At 34.3% G+C, this 22,721-nt stretch overlaps 1 protein-coding gene across 1 annotated transcript; it reads right to left on the bottom strand.

Moving 5' to 3' along the window:
• Positions 1 to 3,757: 3,757 nt before the first annotated feature.
• LOC132903237 (uncharacterized) lies at positions 3,758 to 8,411 on the bottom strand. The gene is made up of 4 exons (XM_060950906.1): positions 8,393 to 8,411; positions 6,621 to 6,789; positions 5,803 to 5,897; positions 3,758 to 3,789 (listed from the first exon to the last, which is right to left on the bottom strand). Exons 1-4 carry the CDS (start codon positions 8,409 to 8,411, stop codon positions 3,758 to 3,760), a joined length of 315 nt encoding a protein of 104 aa, XP_060806889.1.
• Positions 8,412 to 22,721: the final 14,310 nt, after the last annotated feature.

Here is a 22,721-nt window from a genome sequence, read left to right as displayed (position 1 = left end):
TCTATCTGTTTGTACTCGCATCAAGAGGAAACTATTATAGCCAGATATAAGATGCACTTCTTCTTAATTAAATATATATCAAAAGTTACTTCAGTTCAAAAACGAAGTACTGTACCGAACCGTATTGTAAATTTACAAGCTTTCGTATTAAAATAATTGAGCTATAAATCATACGTGCAGTATCTTATTCTTGCATATTTCAGAAGATTTATTTCCCATCTCCTTGTTACAAGATTTAAACACTATCTTCGGTTTTTGCTGTTTATATTTTGTGTCAGGTTGGCATTAAAATATTTGGTTTCCTCTAGAAATTACGAAAACCTCTTTCTAAAAGTACCCGAAACCAAGTGGAAAGAGGTAGTCTCTGCCTACCCCTCCGGGAAAGAGGCGTGATTTTATGTATGTATGTATGTACCTCTTTCTAACTGGTCACTTATAAATACTTCGATCAAATTTTAGCGTGCGTGTCACAAATTCAATTTAATTATATTTAATACCATGAGATACATTGTGATCAAATTCACTCCAATTTGTATCCAAGTACCTTAGTAATTTTCAAAACTGTATTTGTTTATTCAATAGAAATAATGATTATTCAATAAAAAATACTATCGATAAATCAATCTGTTTTTATACGAGTACTTGATTGTTTTTCCCCAGATCAGCGTTTCAGCTGCGGCTTAATTATTGCTTAAGTGGAATAAAGATTAAGACAGGTTGCCATGAAGAAAAATTAAAAAATTTGAAAACCAATCAAGAGTAAGGCTATTGGCGCCTTCATTTTGCGCTTTTTTCTATATATTTTTTTCTATAGTTTAAAAAAAAACTGCATAATTTTGACCTGAATTCTAAAAAAAACATTCAGTTAACAAAAGGATCCGGTAGTCATATAATCTTCTGTATTATATATATATGTTGCAGTCAAAACTCTTAACCAGTCAAAAGTACTATTGACTAACAAATTCAGTAAAAAAATGGTTGAGACAGAATCTCATAACAATCGTTCGCTGACAACCCAATTTTTCTGTTATATCAACAAAAGTCCTTAGGAAATAGATGGATGGATGGTTTAAGTAAATATTGGAAAAAAAATAGATATCTCAGTGAAACTTATACGTCATAGAGTTTGCTGTAGAAAGTTTGACTAAATAAAGCGAAAAATACGTTTTTAAAATAAATACCTTTGAATAAACTCACAAACATCCATATATACATATAATAAATAGTTACTGACCGATGTCTGCACATGAAAGTTATTGGCAAAAAATCGGCTTAGAGGATGTAGGAGAAAAGCCAAAGCCCAACATTTTAAAATTTCTGTGTGTCTGTATGTTTGTTTGTATTCGCAAAACGCGAAATCTATTGCTCCGATTGCAATGCGCTTTTCTCAGCAATTAATAAGGCTTGGTCCAACTTAGAAACTGAAATAAATAAAATTTTCCTGCTACCCTTCTAAGGGGCAATACAGGTGACCAGCATTTGCAGTGAACTTTTACGGCGAACGAATTCGAGGGCAATAGCTAGTTATTTATATGTTGACATATCCGCCGGCAGTGTCAGCAATGTGGCGACATAATCTGTCATCTTTGCCATAAATTTTGTGTACGGAGTATAATTCTATGTGTAGGACTGCGCGCTACGAAAAATAGTTAGGAACAGTGTTGCAGAACTATCGATAGCCCTATCGATGCTGTCGATACTATACATATTATCTTTAGACAATTTAAGTTTAATAGGTACCTACAAATACTATCGAGGGTAAAGTCATAATTGATAGGCTAAAACTATCGATAGTTATTGTTATATTCATCAACTATTATAGTATTGCGGTGACATCACTAATATCAAATACCAACTGTCAATTATAGTAAAAAAAAAATTGACGCGTTTAATCAATAGCAGCGAAGAATCAAAATCGCGCAAATAAAGATTTCATGGACTGGAGCATAAATACAACATACATACATACATATGGTCACGTCTATATCTCTTGTGGGGTAGACAGATCCAACAGTCTTGAAAAGACATAAATACAACCTCTGACACAATATCGTCGGAGCTGCGGTTTCCCAGGCATAACGCCTAGCCTGGCGAAAGGTCTTCCCTTTGGTGGCGGTCGAGCCGAATCATTCCCTCCCGCTACAGTATCGATATATCTATACTCTAATGAAATATATTGTATTTTATACTGAACTTCGATAGTATCGACACGATTGTTGTTACTCATTATTGTTGTGTTGTTTGTATTATTTATCATTATTATTCTTACTCGAGCGACAACACTAGTTAGGAAATATTTTTAGAGATTTGAGAGACGCTGGCTGGCACTGTCAGTTGGTCCCGCAATCGTGACGATATAATAAATTTGACGTAGGTATAGTAAAGCTAACCGTTGCCAATTTCATTCATACTGTATATATGTATATAGATTAAAATATTTGTTTTGAAACGATACTACAATGCCATATGGTTTCTGGCACTTTAGAATAGAAGCACTCTATATCTTTTCCATGATGTCGTAAAGCGACTAAGGGATAGGCTTATAAACTTGGGATTCCTCTTACTCGCTAGTAGGGAACCTGTCACCATTTCAATCTCAATTCTATCATAAAGCCATACAGCTGAACGTGGCCTTTCAGTCTTTCCAAGACTGTTGGCTTCGTCTACCCCTCAAGAAAAATAGTCGTGACTAAATGTATGTATGTACGATACTAGAGGATGACACCTTCCGTATTAATGTCAGAATTAATGGGATTCCGTAGTAATGGGATTTAAATCCATATCTTGGTACAGTCACGTTTTTTAAACGCATCTTACCTACTCAACCAAAACACTACGTCGAGTAGTCTGTGACCATAGACGTGAAAAAAAATGGCGAACGGAGTTTTACTATAAGGCAAAATGAACCACACATGCGTACAACGCCGCCATTACGATGCTTCACTTTTTTCATGCCACACTCCGTCCGCCTTTTTTTCTACGTCGATGTCTGTGAGTGTAATATAAATAAGTAAACTTCTTCATTTAATGTCCTACTGACAACGAATACTTTACATAACATAAAATAAGGAAGTGGCATTAAACTTGGATAATAAAGTGGACGTAAACTGGACAATAAAACGACGAGGGACTGTTTGCCTGCAATTAAATGTATTGTTGACCTTTCAAGTGTTTTAGAATGGACAAGTCTTTAATCTACACCTACAAAACTATTATTATGTGCATGTGTGTAATATCTGCTTACCCTCAGGCAAGCAGGCATGATTTTATGCGTACCTATGTAAATATGTCAGTAAGGAATCATTACTTTTTTTCGTTGACATTTTTTTATACAAAGCGATTTTCTTTTACAAGAACAATAATAATATTTATATTTATAATAAATATGACTTATTAATTTCATATTAAAAATAAAATTAAACAAAAACATTTTTTTGTTTATTTTGATTTCCTTAAGCATCGTGGACAGCGACAGTTTTTATACAAATTTTCAAAAAAAAGGAAACTACTGAAGCTTTAAAAAAAATTCTCTGTTAAAAATCTAAACTAGAAATTGGTGATATCAGTCATTTAAAAAGTATCAACCAAAAAAAAAAAACACATATATCAAAGTTACAAATCCAGTTGCCTCATGCAGGTTTCCTAAGATACAACGTAAGAGCATACCAACCAAAGTTAAAGTTATTTTCTTCAATAAATTTTTACTTAGATAAGTTAGTGAAATAGTTTATAGAATAAGAAAAGGTTTTTTCCACTATCAACATCTTTCTCGCCTGAACACGTGCCAATCTGAAAGAAAAATAGATAACAATAAAATATTTTTATAATGGTATGTGAATAAGAAGCCATTAATAATACAATGATATTCAAAATATATTTTATAGACTCTGAAAGGTAACACACAATATTTGAGGATATTAACAGGATCTATTTGAATAATACGATATATGCCGTGTGGATCTCGGCACTTTATAATAGGACCATTACATCTCTTGTCATGAACGGCGATTAAGGGATAATAGAGTAATAAACTTAAGATTCTTTTAGGTGACGGGCTAGATATTTGAATCTCAACTTCATCATTAAGCTATAAAACTGAACGTGGTCAGTCTCTTCAGACCGTTGTCTCTGTCTACCTCGCAATAGATAAAGACGTGATAATCCTATATATAAATATATATATTTGAGACGACACAAAGAATTTGAAGGTTAAAATCATATTACGTTTACCACGTTGGATGAAAAAGTTTATGAATACAACTTTTTAAAGAAAGTGGAACCACTGTGACTGACTTTTACTCTTTAAAAACTTATTTTACTATCCCGCGGGAGCGAATTCTCTGATAAAACTTAGTTATTATGCCACAAAGCTCGAGTGTGACGACTCACGAGAGTTTGGTTTAACTGCTCTTGTTCTTTTTATACATATTGTGAGTAACTTTATAACTTAGGTAATATGCATAAAGTATATAACACTTGTCTGGCATCAGAAGTGTCTAGACTTGGTCGTAATGTTTCATTTTTATAAGGTTTATTTAAAGTTAAGTTAAGGTTGATTCAAAAGTTCAAAACTTTATTCGAGGTAGTACGAGCATATTAGATATAGCGGGGTAGATACAGTGAATAGTCTTGAAAGTACTGAAACTTGAAAGGTCAGGTTTAGCCGTGTGGTTCCCGGAACTTTAGAATAGGACCACGGGCAGGACAGGATAGTATAGGCATAGGCTTATAAACTTGGGATTATTATTTTGGGCGATGGGCTAGCGATCTGTCACTATTTGGATCATACATACATACATACATAAAATCACGCCTCTTTCCCGGAGGGGTAGGCAGAGACTACCTCTTTCCACTTGCCACGATCTCTGCATACTTCTTTCGCTTCGTCCACATTCATAACTCTCTTCATACAAGCTCGGCGGTTTCGGGTACTTTTGACCTGACCCTTTACCAGGACGTCCTTAATTTGATCAAGATACGTTCGTCTAGGTCTTCCCACTCCGACCTTTCCCTCCACACTCTCCTTGTATATCTGCTTAGTCAACCTGCTTTCATTCATCCTCTCCACATGACCGAACCATCTTAACATACCCTTTTCTATTCCTGTAACTACATCTTCTTTCACATCACAACATTCCCTTATCACGCTGTTCCTTATCCTGTCACTCAATTTCACACCCATCATACTCCTTAACGCTCTCATTTCCACTGCATTTATTCTGCTTTCATGCTTCTTTTGCCATACCCAACTTTCACTCCCATACATTAATGTCGGGACCAACACGCCCCTGTGCACAGCCAGTCGAGCCTTTTTGGATAGTTTCTGACTGCTCATAAAGGCATGCAAAGCTCCATTCACCATGTTCCCCGCGTACTATAATAATATATAATGCCGTGTGGATCTCGGCACTTTATAATAGAACCACTCAATCTCTTTCGCATATATGTCATGAACGGCGACTAAGGGATAATAGACTAATAAACATGGAATGTTTTTCGGCGTATTATTTATATTTGGATCAAATATAAATAATAAATTTTTATAGCCTTTCTCTTCAGACAGTTGGCTCTGACCTACACCGGAAGGGAACAAGATGTGATTGTATGTATGTCAAAACTTTATTAACGTAACTACAACTTTGCGTTAAATTAGTTCTTTTAAATTGAATCTAAATTCCATCAGTGAGCCATATAGCTGAAAGCAGAACGTGGCTCTTCAGTCTTTTCAAGGTTGTTGGCTCTATCAACCTCGCAAGTGATATAGATGTGAATATCTATATAAATTGAACAAGTTTTACTTACTTAGCCATGTGTTACAGTTCTCGTACTGCATTTCGCAATAATTTGCAAAGTTTTTGAATTCTCCATTGTAATTTTGCGCGCAGATTGGCTGTTTTCTGAACGAAATAAACAATATCTATTAAACCTTACACCAAAGATTTTAATTATGTACCTCGTGGATTTTTCTTTAATATGATGGGCTGGCAAACACCATTTTAATAAATTAAACTGAAACTAACTCAACGATACTATATTTTATAATAAATGCTTATATATAGATAAACATCCTAGACCCAGACCAATCGAAACCACTTAGTTTTTCGTCATGCCCTGGCCAGGATTTGAATCCGAGACCTACTGTGACATAGACAAGCGCCCTACCGCTGCACCATAGTCATTAAGATCAATAAGATCTCAATTCCATCACTAAGCCATACAGCTTTCAGTCTTTGCAAGACCGTTTTCTTTGTTAGGGATAATAATATTATATATGTATGTCTCGTTGATAACTCAATCTCATTTTTTATTAAGCAATTAATTATGTCAGATGTGAAAGGGAACTTTGGAGAAGACCAAAAAATACGTTTGTCTATCATCAAATCGGGCATTTTTGTGTAAGGTCAAGTATAAGTAACCGACGAGCTTACATAAAGAGAACTATTCATATGGACGAAACTAATATATGAAGGTATTGTTGCAAGAGGAATAATGTTTGTCCCTACCACTCTGGGAATGAGGAATGATTGTTTGAAACTAAATATATTGCGATTTCTGACCTTGTACAAAGCTCCTTTCTGAGTTATGAGGCACTGACACGATGGAAAAACTTTAACACTTACTTGTAAACAGAAGGGCACGATTCCAGGAAAACTTTGCAACCTCTGACGAAGAAGTCGGTGACCCAAAATGGCGTCTTCGGCGGGTAATTTATCATTTTTTTCCTATATCGGTTCTTTTGTTTTGACTTTTTCGCAACAACTGCCGACAGTAGGAGCAGTAGAAAGCATGCTGAAATTAATCATTAATTGAAATTATTGAATAATGAATTTAGCGCCACCTACAGATAGCGATTAGCGCCAGCTACAAAAGAATATAGGATTTTCGCATAGCCCACATGAACTATAGCTTTTACCGGGATGAAAAGGAACTCGTTAATAACTCAAGCTTATTATCTGTGTGTTGTGTGTGAAGGAGAGATTTAGAGAAGTCCTAGACCAACAAAATGCGTTCGTCTGTCAAAAATATGTTTTTGTAGTACGGACTTTTGAAGAACCTCAATGGGAGAGGTGCCTATGGTGCAACTTTTACCGATGGCTTAAGTATTAGGTTAGTCAGGTTTTTACACGAAGCAGAGGCTATACCTGACCTTCGCTCGGCTGTAGCCTCTGCCTACCCCTCAGGGAAGGAGGCATGATTTTTTTTTGAATATTTACTTTATATCTTTTAAAGCAAAAATATAGCGTACACTTCATCACACTTCAAGACGAAAATAATTTATCATGTCTTCCATTCATAGCAAAGAATTTTATTGTATCAACGAAACGTAATGGCGACTGTCACATAACTGTCATCTCTTAGAAATTGCTAGATATTTTTTTCCAAACCCTATACTAAAACATATAATAAATACAAGCCTTTAATGCTCTCTTTTTTTTCCAAAAATGCGAAATTTTATGAAATCGCTAATATTCAAAAGTGAGTTTGTTTGTTTGATTTTCACGTCAAAACCATTGAACCAATCTGTATGAAATTTTGCATAGGTATATATACTATAGAGTATAGAGAAGGACATAGGCACAAGGGCAAAAACGAGAGCAAATATAAGGAAAAGTCAAATAAAAGACGGCAATGAAATTTTTTCCCGGAAAAAAATTGATAATAAAGAAAATAATTGTTTAATAATACCACTTTTAAAAAAATATAATTTATTTCTACAGTTTAACTCAGACTAAGTGTTAGATAATATTCCTTCGAATTGGCTTATTAAGCCTTAAAAGGGATAGCGTTAATTACAGAATATTCAGTTCGTAAATAACTGAAATTAATATCAATTAAATTTACCGAAACTTTTATATATTAACTCGCCCACGGCCTCATTTGCTTGTAAATTTTAGTGAAAATAATGTTACTCAGATAATGAATTTTGTGATGACAGTGTTAATCTAACTAATGATTGTTATAATTTTATTTTTACTCGTAAACATTGTCAACACTTTAAACTTAGAAACATATAAAGACTCTCGCAAAAATCTGTCAAGTAGTTTTTGCATGAAAAAGGTATGGTAAAATTGGTAACTACAGATTTTCCAATTTATATTATACTAGCGACCCGCCCCGGCTTCGCACGGGTGCAAAATTATAAATGTTATTATACATAAAAACCTTCCTCTTCAATCACTCTACCTGTTACAAAAAACCGCATCAAAATCCGTTGCGTAATTTTAAAGATTTAAGCATACAGACAAACAGACTAAAATAGCGACTTTGTTTTATACTATGTAGTAAAGTATGATTTCATAAAGGTACAAATTACAGACAATCGTATGTGGGACTAATGTGAAGAATTGAATAGATATTATTTTATACAAATACAATCCTTCACCCTACTTACCAATACGCCGTAGATCCATTTTCATAGAAAAAAATATCATGATGTTATTGTTATAAGCGAAATCAGATGTCACAAACAGTTGGCAAAATTTAAAAAAAGGATAATAAGAACTTTCTGATGAACATGTTTGTATGTATTTAATCGCATAACAATATTTTTAGGGAAAATGATAGATTAAACTTGGCCTTTCGGTATTTTCCACGAAAAGAAGAAAAATAAAGAAAAAGATGTGTTTATATCTATCTAACTACATAATTAAATATATAATTGAAAGTCAGAGGTAGAAGCAGGTTGCTTTGCTAGTCCGTCGCCTAAAGAAATAATTTGAAATTTATAAGCTATTCCCTTGATTTTCGTTTACATTCTGTGCGGGGAAAGAACAACCAGCCGCAACTATATGTAATATGTTACTAAATACATAGGTACATGAAGTGACTTAGTGAATGTGGAAAAGAACAGGACCACTCCATCTCTTTCCCATGGATGTCGTAAAACGCGACTATGGGATTGAAATAACAATTGGGATTCTTCTTTAAGGCGATGGGCCAGCAACCTGTCACTATATTTAAATCTCAATTCTACGATTAAGCCTGTTGCTGGCAGTTGCAGTCTTTCAAGACTGTTGCTGGCTCTGTCCACCCCGCAAGGGCTATAGACGTGATTATATAAATGAATGTGGATGAAGCAAAAGAAGTATGCCGTGATCGTGGCAAGTGGATAGATGTAGCCTCTGCCTACATTTCCGGGTAAGAGGAGTGATTTTATTTGTATGTAAATAGTTATTATAAAAAAATGTTTACGTTTTATGATCTGCTGAGTTGGTAAAATTTATTATTTATTTTCAATAGCCTGGCATTTTATTGTTATGTCGTAATACAAATATGTTTCTGTGAAAATTTACGAATTTCAACATGCGGACAGTTAACGAAATGTGTATTGAAAAGAACCTGTTTTTTTTTCTGTTCCAGTTGTTATTTGCGTGTGTACAACCAAATTAAAAAAAAGATTTTGCTTTTTTATTCTACTATTTCTTCATTTTATAAATGTAGGGTATTAAAATATGCCGTGTGGTTTCCGGCACTAATACAAATAAGAACAGGACCATACCGTCTCTTTTCCATCGACATCGTAAAAGGCGACTTAGGGATAGGCTTAAAAACTAGGGCTAATTTTTTTTGGGCGTTGGGCTAGCCTGTTACCATATGAATCTCAATTCTATTATTCAGTCAAATAGCCGAACGTGGCCTATCAATCTTTTCAAGACTGTTGGCTCTGTCTACCCCGCAAAGGATATAGACGTGACTATATGCATGTATATATTATATGTCCAGTCATATTTGCCTGTTGTTTTTTTATATACGTTTATGATTAATTAATTTATTTATAATGTTTTTTGTGTCCCTCAACTTTTATTTAAACTTAGTGTAGTAACGATTTTATCTATTTCATCTAATATTATAAATGTGAAAGTAAGTTTATACATATGTTTCATTGTTACCCTTTTACGGGTGATCAACTGCATTAATCTTCTTGTAATATCACATATATGCGAAGGTCATATGGTTCATTTCATCCCGGTAAAATCCACAATTCCCATGGGATTTGCGGAAAACCTGTGTTACTTTGTAGGTCGCGTTAAATTCGTCACTTTTTATATGTGGAGTGTATGTTGCTTTTTGTAGGTGTTGCTGATTTCGTCGCCTTTTTGTTGATGGCGTTAAATTCGTCACTTTTTTTGTAGATGGCGCTGAATTCACGCGGGCGAATCTGCGGGTAAAAGCTAGTATTTCTTTAATTTTAAACTGTATACTGTAACTGTGCCGTGTGGTTCCCGGCACCAATACAAAGTGCCGTGTGGTTCCCGGCACCAATACAAAAAAGAATAGGACCACTCCATCTCTTTCCCATGGATGTCGTAAAAGGCAACTAAGGGATAGGCTTACATACAAACTTGAGATTCTTTTTTTTTAGGCGATAGGCTAGCAACTTGTCACTATTCGAATCTCAATTCTATCTTAAAGCCAAATAGCTGAACGTGGCCTATCAGTCCGCTCAGGACTGTTGGCTCTGTCTACCCCGTAAGGGTTATAGACGTGATTATATGTATGTATGTATGTTAAACTGTATTGATTTAGCTATGCACCTGCGTAATGTCTCATTTGACGACCGTTGTGGCGCAGCGGTAGTACGCTGGAGGTCCCGAGTTCGAATCCCGGACAGGGCATGATAAGAAAAGAACATTTTTATGGATGGATGGATGTTCATCTATGAAAGTATTTAATATAAAAATATGGTATCGTAAAGTAAGTATCCCCTAACACTAGTCTCGAACTTACTACGAGTCTAACTCAATCTGTGTAATTTGTCCCATATACGTATATATTTAGCATTTAGAATTTTTTTTTTAATATGGTATGTAATTTCTCATTGAAATTTTATGTTTTCTACAAAATTACGTTTCCATAATACCGCTACGTGCGCAGTGCCATTGGAATTGGACCAATCTCGCGTGATTATCGAAAGTTTCAGTGAAACCCTACATCTGTCTGATTGGAGAGAGAAAACTGAGGCAAGAATTAATTTCGTCGCTTAGATATAACGTAATACAATTTACATACATACATATGGTCACGTCTATATCCCTTGCGGGGTAGACAGAGCCAACGGTCTTGAAAGACTGATAAGCCACGTTCAGCTGATCAGCGTGATGATAGAATTGAGATTCAAATAGTGACAGGTTGCTAGCCTTGCATCGCCTAAAAGAAGAATCCCAAGTTAATAAGTCTATCCTTAAGTCGCCTTTTACGACAGCCACAGGAGAGAGATGGAGTGACCCTATTCTTTTTTCTATTAGTGCCGGGAACCACACTGCACACATTCTATCAATGCATGCTATAATGTATAAAATTTATGCTAAGAAAATGCAGGTCTTTCTTATACAAGCATATTTTGCTAACTAGAAATTCCTAACAATGTAAATTTGTAGGTACACTTTGTAGTGTACGAAATTCATGTTCATACAATGTTCATTTTGCATTTTCATTCATCAACATGTAATTAAACTTTTAAGTTACTGTTTTCTCATCAACCTCATTGTTGTGAAAAGGAGGACTGTATGATTAGATTAAATAAAATTAGATATTATAATGAAAAATTATTAAACTTATGAACAGTCGAATTGGTAACTTTTTATTTGACGTTAGTGACAGACATCTATACATATAATAAAACAGTAAAAATATTTTGTCTGTACATTTAGTATTTTTGACTGAAATCGGTAGAGTGACACTTAAAATGAATAATAGAAACCAAAAATATTTTTTTTTAATTTCTTGTCTGTCTGTATGTATGATCACGATTATCTCCGAAAGTACTATACCGATTTACTTGAAACTTTCACCAATTGCTTTGTTTTAACTCAGAAGAACATTTAAAGTTTGTTTCATCAAAATCGGTTTACTAAAAAAAAGTTATCGACATTTGAATGAACTCAAGGCAAATAAGTTACGAAATTTAAAATTTTAAGTCATTTATCATTTTACGACAGCATAATACCTACTTATAGTATATAAATATAAGAGAAAATCAGTTTGATAATATTTTGGTTTTGCCGCACATAACATGCGTAATTCTCAAGTAAAAAGATTTTTGGTTTGTTAGTCTACTTTAGTACAGTGTGGTTCCCGGCACCAATACAAAAAAGAATAGGACCACTCCATCTCTTTCCCATGGATATCGTAAAAGGCGACTATGGGATAGGCTTACAAACTTCGAGCCGGCGTTGTTTTGGGAGACCAGGTAGCTGCTGGTATCTCTACTGCTTCTCGTACATTCTTCACTTTCTTCACGAAAGCGCTTAGTTACTACGTTGCCGTGATTTTTTTTTTTTGATACTTTAGAATAGGACCACTCCATATATTTCCCATGGATGTCGTACAAGGCGACTGAGGGATAGGTATATAAACATAATACATATGGTCATATCTATCTATGTCTACCCTGCAAGGGATATAGGTCATATCTATATCCCTTGCAGGGTAGACAGAGCCAAAAGTCTTGAAAAGACTAAATGGCCACGTTCAGCTATTTGGCTAAATGATAGCACTGAGATTCAAATAGAGATACGTTGCTAACCCATCGCCTAAAAAAGAATCCCAAGTCTGTAAGCCTATCCCTTAGTCGCCTTTTACGACATCCATGGGAAAGAGATGGAGTGGTCCTATTCTTTTTAGTATTGGTTCCGGGAACCACACGGCACTAAACACACTCAAGCACAGGTATATAAACTTAGGGTTTTTCTCTTAGGCGAAGGGGTATGACTGACGGACAGCGTACAACTGGAACGGCAAACCGTAGAATGTTGAAATTTGGCATAACGTTACTACTAATGTAGTCTACGAATGAGGTTGAAGGATAATGGAATATACCTACTAAAAGAAAGGCTTTTTTACCTATATTAATACAAAAATCATAAATTCGGATCACGTGAGACAATTCCTTAATGGATATAAAAGTAAAAGAGAAAAAGTAGAACGAAGTAAATTTTCTGCTCAATTTTATTATGTCAAGTTTGACGCACGATTAACGACGGAAATCACAGAGCACAGAAGACTACTGAGGACTTTCTGAATTCGGATTAAAATATAGTAATTTATAGATACACTAGCTGTGCCCGCAACTTCGTCCGCGTGGAATAATTATTATGGGCATCTTTGAAGACCCTCAAGGATTAATAATTTTCCCCGTTTTTTTTTTCACATTTTCCACTATATCTTTGATCCTTATAGTTGCAACGTGATGTTATATAGCCTAAAGCCTTCCGCGATAAATGGTCTATTCAACGCAAAAATAATTTTTCAATTCGAACTAGAAGTTCCTGAGATTAGCGCGTTCAAACAAACAAACAAACTCTTCAGCTTTATAATATTAGTATAGACGGTAAGATAGAATTAATGTATGATTAATTGTAAGCTATATTGTCACTATTCGAATCTCAATTCTATTATCAAGCTATATAGGTTTACAGTGTACGTGGCCTTCCAGACTTTGGGTCTGTCTACCCTGTAATGGATAAAGACGTGATTATAAGTATGTATGCTTATTGATACCGTGTGGTTCCCGGCACCAATAGAAATAGAATAGGATCACTCAATCTCGTTCCCATGGATGTCGTAAAAGGCGACTAAGGGATAAACTGTCACTCATTCTGACTGTCAAACACAATCATTAAGCCATACAGCTGGCCTTTCAGTCTTTTCAAGACTGTTGGTTCTGTCAGCTCCACAAAGAAAAAACCTGATAATATGTATATGTAGGTATGTATTTTATATTGCCCACGGCGCCACCCACCTAAAACGAATAATCTTGATCATTTTTCGCGGAAATTTGAGAAAATCTTATCTTAGTGCATGCCATATTATGAAATCTTTGCCACATGTCAAATATATTAGCTAAGCGCGGTTCTCTGCCTTTTCGGCGAAAATCGTTTGGCAGATCATCACTTGCCAATCAACGTTTCGCAGAATTTTATTTCGCGGAATAATCATTTGCCAACTATATCACTTAATTTTGTTTCATTTCCCAACTTAACTATTGCCAACTGTACGTTTGGTCTGGCTTTTATAATGACACTTTTCACAAGGCCAACTTTCAAGTAGCGAACGTTTCAGTTAGAGTAATATTCATTTAATTTTATGTATTGTTTACCAAATAATATATTATTGTTTTTTTTTCCATAATTATTTTTCTACTGTAGCTAATATTCAAGTGCCCTGTGTAGTGAAACAAAAGCGATTCGGTTCTGGCACTTCGCCGGCCGCTGCCGCGGCACGCTCGCTTCGCTCGCTCGGCTCGTGCGTTGATGGTCGCAGTTCTAACCTAACCTAACCGATTTCTTTCGATTTCACCTCAACTACGTTAATAAAGGAAACCGTTGCCAACGAGGGGGAAATAGAAAATATATTAACAGGTGTCCCACCAGAACCTAAGAAATAAAAATACTTAGACAAAGACGAAAGAATCAACAGAATTCTTGAACACAAATCTTCATATTCACATGAAAATTATTAATGTGCATTGCTGCTAATTTAAAGTGTTAATTTTTTTTTGTAATTCTTTAATAAAAATTGCATGTCGAAATTAGTTTATTTTATATCATAATATAAATGTACGAAAAAGGTACTGTTATACAGACGAAACGTTATTCGTCTAAAAGTTGTCTGGCCTAGTGAAGGATTTGATAAATGATAAGTGCCCGAAATGTGTTCTGTCATTATAATAATGAGCTTAACAATAATTCTACCAAATGAAACGTTATCATACAAAAATTTGACAATCGTTAGTTGTCAAAGTGAAAATCAGGCGAACCGTTGTTTGGCAAGTGATAATCCGCTAAACAATTTTCGGCGAGAAGGCAGGATACCGCTAAGCGCTCTCTTTCCCTTCGTCTATATCCCTTGCGGGGTAGGCAGAGCCAACAGTCTTGAAAAGACTAATAGGCCACATTAAGCTTTTTGGGTTAATGAAAGAATTGGGATTCAAATAGTGACAGGTTACTAGCCGTCGCCCAAAAGAAGAATCCCAAGTTTATAAGCCTATCCCATAGTCGCCTTTTACAACATCTATGGAAACGAGATGGAGTGGTCCTATTCTTTTTTTTTATTGGTGCCGGGAACCACACGGCACTTGTGCAGAACTTCAAAAATAGTCATTTGTGAGGTGGGATTTGAATCTGTGCCTTTGTATGCATCACGAATTTTAACCAGGCACCTTACTAATTCGACCACCTGCTTACACTACTCACATAATGATGTCAGTCAGTGCCCTCTTTTTTATATTGAGACTAGAAGTAGTTCTTTGCTCTGTGCCGGTCGTAGATCAAACAGCGTGCGAAAACAGAAGTGAGTAATGATCTGTGACTGTCACAGAGCACAGACCGTCACACCGGTCAGCTGATGCGGCAGTCTTTGCTCTGTGTTATATTATACTATCGCTGTCTAACTTTCGAGTGTTCCGATTTGAACCTTCACTCATTTTTTTTTTACCAGTGATGACGGTTTTTCATTTGGGCATCTTTACATTTCAACCACTGTCACCTTGCCAGAATCAATTTTTTTTATACATACATATGATCACGTCTTTATCCCTTACGGGGTAGACAGAGCCAACAGTCTTGAAAAGACTGATAGGCCACGTTCAGCTGTTTGGCTTAATGATAGAATTGATCAAATTTATTTAACGAAATATTATTTTAAATGTAGACAATGTGCATTCGTCCACGATTTGGACTTAAAAGATCTATATTTGTAAATTGACGTCCGGTGAAAATGCTGCAGTGTTGTTTGTTCCGCCGCTTTATCTACACATGCGCTTTGTGTGCGGTAGTAGTTATAATTAGATTTAAGTGATGTGACGTCAATAAGTGATACCTTGTATCCAATTTAGAAAATAAATCTATTTCATCCAAAGGGTTATTGACATGAAACAATCTCTAGTATACTTATGAATAAAGAAAATTGGCACCTCGTAAATTTGGATTATGCGTGTTTAATAGTTCGGGAAACGCTTTGAACTTGATCGAATAACCTCGTAAAAATCTTCGTAAAAATATTTTTTTTTCCTATAAATGTTTACACTTTATAAATAAAGTTAAAAAGAGCAGAATTCTCTTTGAATACAAATGTATTTGTATACGATTTGGGAATGCAAACGGATATCCCTTTTTGAAATGTGTTATTTTCATATCTTTTCATTGCATTGTGCGGTGTAAACATTATTATATTTATCGCCTATGCAAAAATATAAGTCGATAAATGATGGAAAGGAAATGCTGAAATTAATGTATTTGAATGAAAAGATTCATGAATGTGTATAAGAAATAAGAAATAAATATATACGGGACAAATTACACAGATTGAGTTAGCCTCGAAGTAAGTTCGAAACTTGTGTTACGAGATACTAACTCAACGATACTATGTTATGAAGTAAAAGATGTATATCAAACTCGAAGCAAGTGGAAATATGTATGTAGTCTCTGCTACTTTTTGTGATAATAAAATTAATACATTAAAATATTCTCAGCTCACAAAATATTTCGTTGTCAAACCAATTTATGGTTTGAATGTCAGAGTGGCGTAAACAATTAAACTCCTTTGAAAAGGCTTCTCAATTAACAAACAATGGGTGTTTTGTTGGCAAGAAATTTGTCAACAATAGATTTGAAGTGTATTGAGCTAAGTTTTTCTATAGTAGTTTATATTAATTAATAAATAAACTCAATTTTAGTATAGTTGTTTTAACGAAGATCTTGCAGTACTAATGTTAGTTTTTTGAGAATAGGTACCTTTTATCTTACTGGATACAACTTTTTGACATGTGAATCTGTTTTTTTTTCTGTCTGTATGCTTTGAGCTAAAACGCTGGACCGATTTAGATAAAATGTAATTATCAGAGGTCAAGTAAAAGCTACTTTCTATCCTGTAAGTTCCCACCAAAGATAAACCAAAGGCGCATGCTACGAGAAATTGGTTGAGTAAGTATAAGTACAGTTATATCAAAATATAATTTAACTTTCTCATTACTGATATAGGTACTTTGAATTTGAAGCCTGAATTTCTGGTCTACATAATTACTTTAAAATTCTACTTATGCTTGCTTCTGAATTAAAAAAAAATTCCGTATAACCTATAAAGGTTGTCTTTAAACTTTTAACCTTGACTTTTTACTATGAGAGTGTTCTTAATTCCAAATTGGAACGGATTTTGTGGTCAGCGACAATTAATTCGAGTCAGAAAATTGTGTGAAATAACAAATTGACATCGATATAAAGTAAGTACTGACTGCACTATTAGCTTAAATGCTAATCGATACTCTTTACTGTAAAGGAAAACATCGCGAGGAAACCTGCACATTCAGCCACTGGATGTGTAACTATTACTATGATGCAAGGTTAGGTTCTCCCTTCAAAGGTTGCGGAGATCAGATGGATCGTGTAAAAACTGTATACAAAAAACTTCGTATCCTATGCAGGATAGTAATTATGAATTAAAAAGAGTTAATCAATAGGTATGTAATAAAAAACAACAACTTTTAAATTTCTATGAAAGTTAAGTCGCTTGTAAAATCTTCATACATTCATATATATGATCACGTCTATGTCCCTTGTAGGGTAGACAGAGCCAACAGTCTTAGGAAAAGACTGAAATGCCACGTTCAGCTGTTTGGCTTAATGATAGAATTGTGATTCAAATAGCATTTATAATATTAGTAGGATTTCCTATCAGTTTTACCACTCGAGAACGTTGCGGTTGTATATGATAGAGAAACATAAATAGCAAATTAATAACACTTTCATTGACAATATCAAATTTATCTGCAAATTGGCTATGTTACGTTACATTACGGATATTGATTAAAAATTATTTGTACGAAAAAAGAGAATAAATTACATGAATTTGGTAATTCAACAAGGTTTTCAAACGAATCCGTTCTATTATAAATCTGAAAGTATGTTCGTGTGTTTATTTGTCCGTCTTTCACGTTTAAACCACCGAATTTTGGGGATGAAAATGTACTTTACTTATTATGTTATTCCAGGTTATATTTTATCCGTATATCGTATATTTCATTTATTAAAGAAAGAAAATTATTCATTATTATGTGAAATTTCAACATCACATATATTTTGATTAACAACGTTGGTTAACATCAAATTAGTTATCTAAACTAATATTACATAAAGCTGAAGAGTTTGTTTGTTTGTTTGAACGCGCTAATCTCAAGAACTACTGGTTCGAATTGAAAAATTGTTTTTGTGTTGAATAGACCATTTATCGAAGAAGGGTTTAGGCTATATAACATCACGCTTCAACTTTTAGGAGCAAAGAAATAATGGAAAATGTGAAAACAGGGAACGTTATTCATCCTTGAGGGCTTCAATGATGCCCAAAATAACTATTCCACGCGGATGAAGTCGCGGGCACAGCTAGTTTAAAAGTAAGTAATTTGAAATTCGATAAGTGGATTTTGTGTGAAAGAGTAACATATGTACATCTACACATTCATACAATACTTTTAAGTGTAGCAATGTTTTTTAACTTAGTGAATTGATATTGATTTCATAGTCATTGGCGGTAGTGCGATAAACCGTGACCGAGAAAATGCAAGTTCAAGGGAAAATGGTATATTGTTACAGAGTCTCTAGAGATGGTGTTTACTATACTGATATTGCTAATAAATACGTTTAGAAAATCTAGTTATTAAGGTCTGATTACCCGAACGATCACTCTTGATTATTATTACTTATTACTTTTGCCTGATCTGCCGTGATGTGCCGTGTGGTTCTCGGCACCAATGAAAAAAGAATAGGACCACTCCATCTCTTTCCCATGGATGTCGTAAAAGGCGACTAAGGGATCGGCTTATAGGTAAACTTGGGATTCTTCTTTTAGGCGGTGGGCTAGCAACCTGTAACTATTTGAACAATTCTATCATTAAGCCAAACAGCTGAACGTGGCCTTTCAGTCTTTTCAAGACTGTTGGCTCTGTCTACCCCGCAAGGAATATAGACGTGATGATATGTATGTATGTAGAAAATCGAGTTATACCGGTCTGATCACCCAAACGGTCACTCTTGATCATTATTATTACTTTTGTCCGATTTGATCCACTCTGAAGTATTATCTGTTCCGTTCTGTTCTTCCGTACAGTGGGTAAATGGGTATTAGTCCGGTCAATTTGGACCAAAAATGAGAGTGAAGTTACATAAAGTCCCAACAAACTGAATTTCAGTGAAATTGTTCAAAACATAATTATAAACAAGGCAAAGGTAAAGGGTCAGGTCAAAAGTACCCGAAATGAATGAATGTGGATGAAGCGAAGGAAGTATGCAGAGATCGTGGCAAGTGGAAAGAGGTAGTCTCTGCCTACCCCTCCGGGAAAGAGGCGTGATTTTTGTGTATGTATGTAAACAAGGCCTAGAAGTTCCCCATAATTCCCGTGTATGGATTTTTTTTTATTCAAGGTAAAGGTCAAAAATATGAGTTTTCGCGATTTTTAGCAAAACGGTATAGTTTTATCATATAAGTACCTCAGGCAAAAAATTGTAGATCATAAAATTATCTATAAAAAATGTTTTATGAGATATAACGATTCAAAAAATTATAAAAGTTGTTATCATGTTAAATCAGGTTGAATAAGACAATGTACAAGGAGAGTTTAAATAAGAACTTTGGAGCGGCACTTCCGAATAGGACCACTCTATATCGTTCCCATGAATGTTGTAAAAGACGACTAAGGAAATGGCTAATAATCCTGGGACTCTACTTTATTATAAATATACTATGTACCTTTTTCTCAGAGCAATATCACTCGTTCCAACTGATTCGTTATAATTTTTTGACTCAAAATTTCACTTTCTACACTCGACTAGTTTTAGGGAAAATTAATTTATTTACGGCATTCGCACATGACTGGGTTTTTGTTATATTCTATGCAATTACCGAATTTCAACTTTTTTCAGTTCATTACACAAGGAGAAATGCGGCGGATCTGTGGCTGACAGAGGGACAAATTCAGATTGATATCGGTGCTGTTTCAAGTTTCGAGCTTCGGAATAACTTTTTTTTAATTAAAAGTAATGTGAAATGAGTATACCTTTTTTCTGCCTATTTCTCACATCAATCAACATCCTATGTAATCTTGCATACCTTTTATGAACTAATAATTACTAATAATTGTTATTAAGTCCACCTTTGGACATTTTACGTGTATAAAGTTTAAATAAATAAATAAAATAATAAAAAAAATAATCAACTTGTTATGTTATGGTTTCAAGAATTTATTCTCATAAAAGATTACATTAAATCCACTTACATGAGAACAGAATTAACAAATATAGTTAAACTAAACTAGGATGCAGTCACCGTACACTTTAGACAAAGGGAAACAAAAGGCACTGAAAATTTTATTATCCCTTTTTATAAATTTTGTCAATATAGTTTTATTATTAAACAAGTATTCACCAAAGTTTTATTTAATTTAAGCAAGGAGAAATAACAGCAGTTATATTTCGATGGTATAATCGTGTAGCAGTGATTTAAAACTTTGAAAGGACTCCGTGTTTTTTATATTAGAGGGTAATTTGTTGTACAAGAGTGCTCCTTCAAAGGTGATGCTATTTTTCGCCATTTATAAACAACTGAAAATTAATTAACTTGTTTAAATGTAATTGTGTGGAAACAATTTATTTTATTTTTAATGAACATACTAATGTTAGTGGAAAGCGCTCCGAATTCCTACATAATAATAATATTTTCTTTTGTGTAACCGAAATAAGAAAAAACCTCATCATTTTTCATGTCGGTTGAAAAGATGCACTTAAGTACTTATTGAGAAATTTCAAAGTCAATATCCCATTTTCCCGGTGGAAAATTCTGGATTGAAACTTTCTTAAAACTTAAACACTCAGATTTAGAAACTTACTTAACCCGACTTGAAGAGCATTTAACAAGGAGCTTCGAAACTGAATACAAAACTAAGATACAGTTAAAGACTTTAGCGTGGGCCATTCCTAAAAAAAATTGAATACTACCAAATGATACGAACGATTCGGTAACTTCTTGTACATACAGACAATCAGCTTTATGATCAGATAATTCGCTAAGGCGTTAATTTGTTATAAATTAATATAAGAATTAAAGGGTGAAATTTCAAGTCAAGAGTCCTCTAAATCGAAGAGTTTGCACGAAATAATTATTGTAAGAAGTATAGGTAGGCAAATAGAGGAATAGACAATTGGAAAGATGTAATCCATTCCTACCTCTCCGGGAAAGATTTGCGATCTTATGTAAACGTTTATAAAATAAATATAAACATATACAGGACAAATTACACAGATTGAGTTTAGCCTCGAGATAAGTTCGAGACTTGTGTTACGAGATACTAACTCAACCATACTATACTTTATAGATAAACATCCAAAACCCAGGCCAATCAGAAAAAAGTTCTTTTCTCATCATGCCCTGGCCGGAATTCGAACCCGGGATCTCCGGTATCACAGACAAGCGTACTACCGCTGCGCCACGGAGACAGTCGTTATGTAAAAACATCTTATTTCAAAAAATTGTGTTCTCAAACACAGTAGGTAACTATCTTTATAATTAAAAGTAAGAAAAGCCACACAAATTGCCAGCGAGACCGATAAAATTATACCACCGCCGTCGTTTCTGGATCATTTAAATAGCGATACTGAAGTAAATCCGAGCAGTCTTGATAGTTTCGCGTGGTGTTGTGGTCCGATAAGTAGTAATAATTTATAAAAGTGTGGTGTTTCTAAGGGAAAATAGTTCGGAATTGATAAGGTAGGAGTTCTGTTGAGAAACTTGACGCACGCGGCTTTGGCGTAAAATGAAAGTTTACTTCCAATTCTCATGGGAATTTATGATAAGCAATTAGGTAGTGCTTTTCCATACTTCTCAAGGAGTTTACGTGCCTAATTTAAGCTCTCTTTGATTAATAGTTTCAGCTTTTTTCTAGACTGTCGGTCGCGCAACAGTTTCATTTATTGATTGACTGATAAAATTTATATTATAGGGAGATTCATACGCATTGCACAATATTTGACACGTAAGTTAGTGGTCACAATTTTAATACGTATTCAAAATTATTTTTTACTTAGCCAGCTTATCAGAAAACTGTTTCACTTAACTAGTGAACAATTGAAAATATACCTTAAACTAGGATTATATTCGAGGTATTTTTCTTTTCAAATTTTAAAAGTTCATTTATAAAGTTTTCAGATTATTCCATAAAAAATGTTGCTTTCCCACAAATGCTCATCGCTTCCGTGCGGTCGAAAAATTTGTAAATATTTTAACAATAATTAAAATTTAATATCCATTAACGCTGAAAACGGAGAGCAATTTTCCGGTGTTACATTTCCATCAATAAATTATTTCATACTGGAATAGGTATTTTGTGGAGCTTCGCTTCAAAAAAACGATGATATCAAATTTAACGCCATCTAACGAAAATGCGACGAAATAAGCGCCACCTACAAAAGCAACCAATTTAATGCCAACTACAAAAAGCGACAAATTTAGCGCCAACCTACAAAAGGATAAACGTTTTTCGCAAATCCGACGGGATAACATGTAAAGAGGTAACAAATAAACATATAAACTTACTAAGAAATACTAATCATTGGGATTCAGTTAAGAATTTTGAGTTATTACAAACAGTATTCGTTACAAATAAAAACAAATCCTTTTTATTATAAAAATAAATAGTATAGAATTATCTATACTCTCTGTCTATACATATTAATGTAAAA

Source organism: Amyelois transitella, chromosome 23 (assembly GCF_032362555.1).
Source record: "Amyelois transitella isolate CPQ chromosome 23, ilAmyTran1.1, whole genome shotgun sequence".
NCBI lineage: Eukaryota > Metazoa > Arthropoda > Insecta > Lepidoptera > Pyralidae > Amyelois > Amyelois transitella.
Note: the sequence above shows the minus strand (reverse complement) of the source record. Positions and strands in the feature narration are given on the sequence as shown.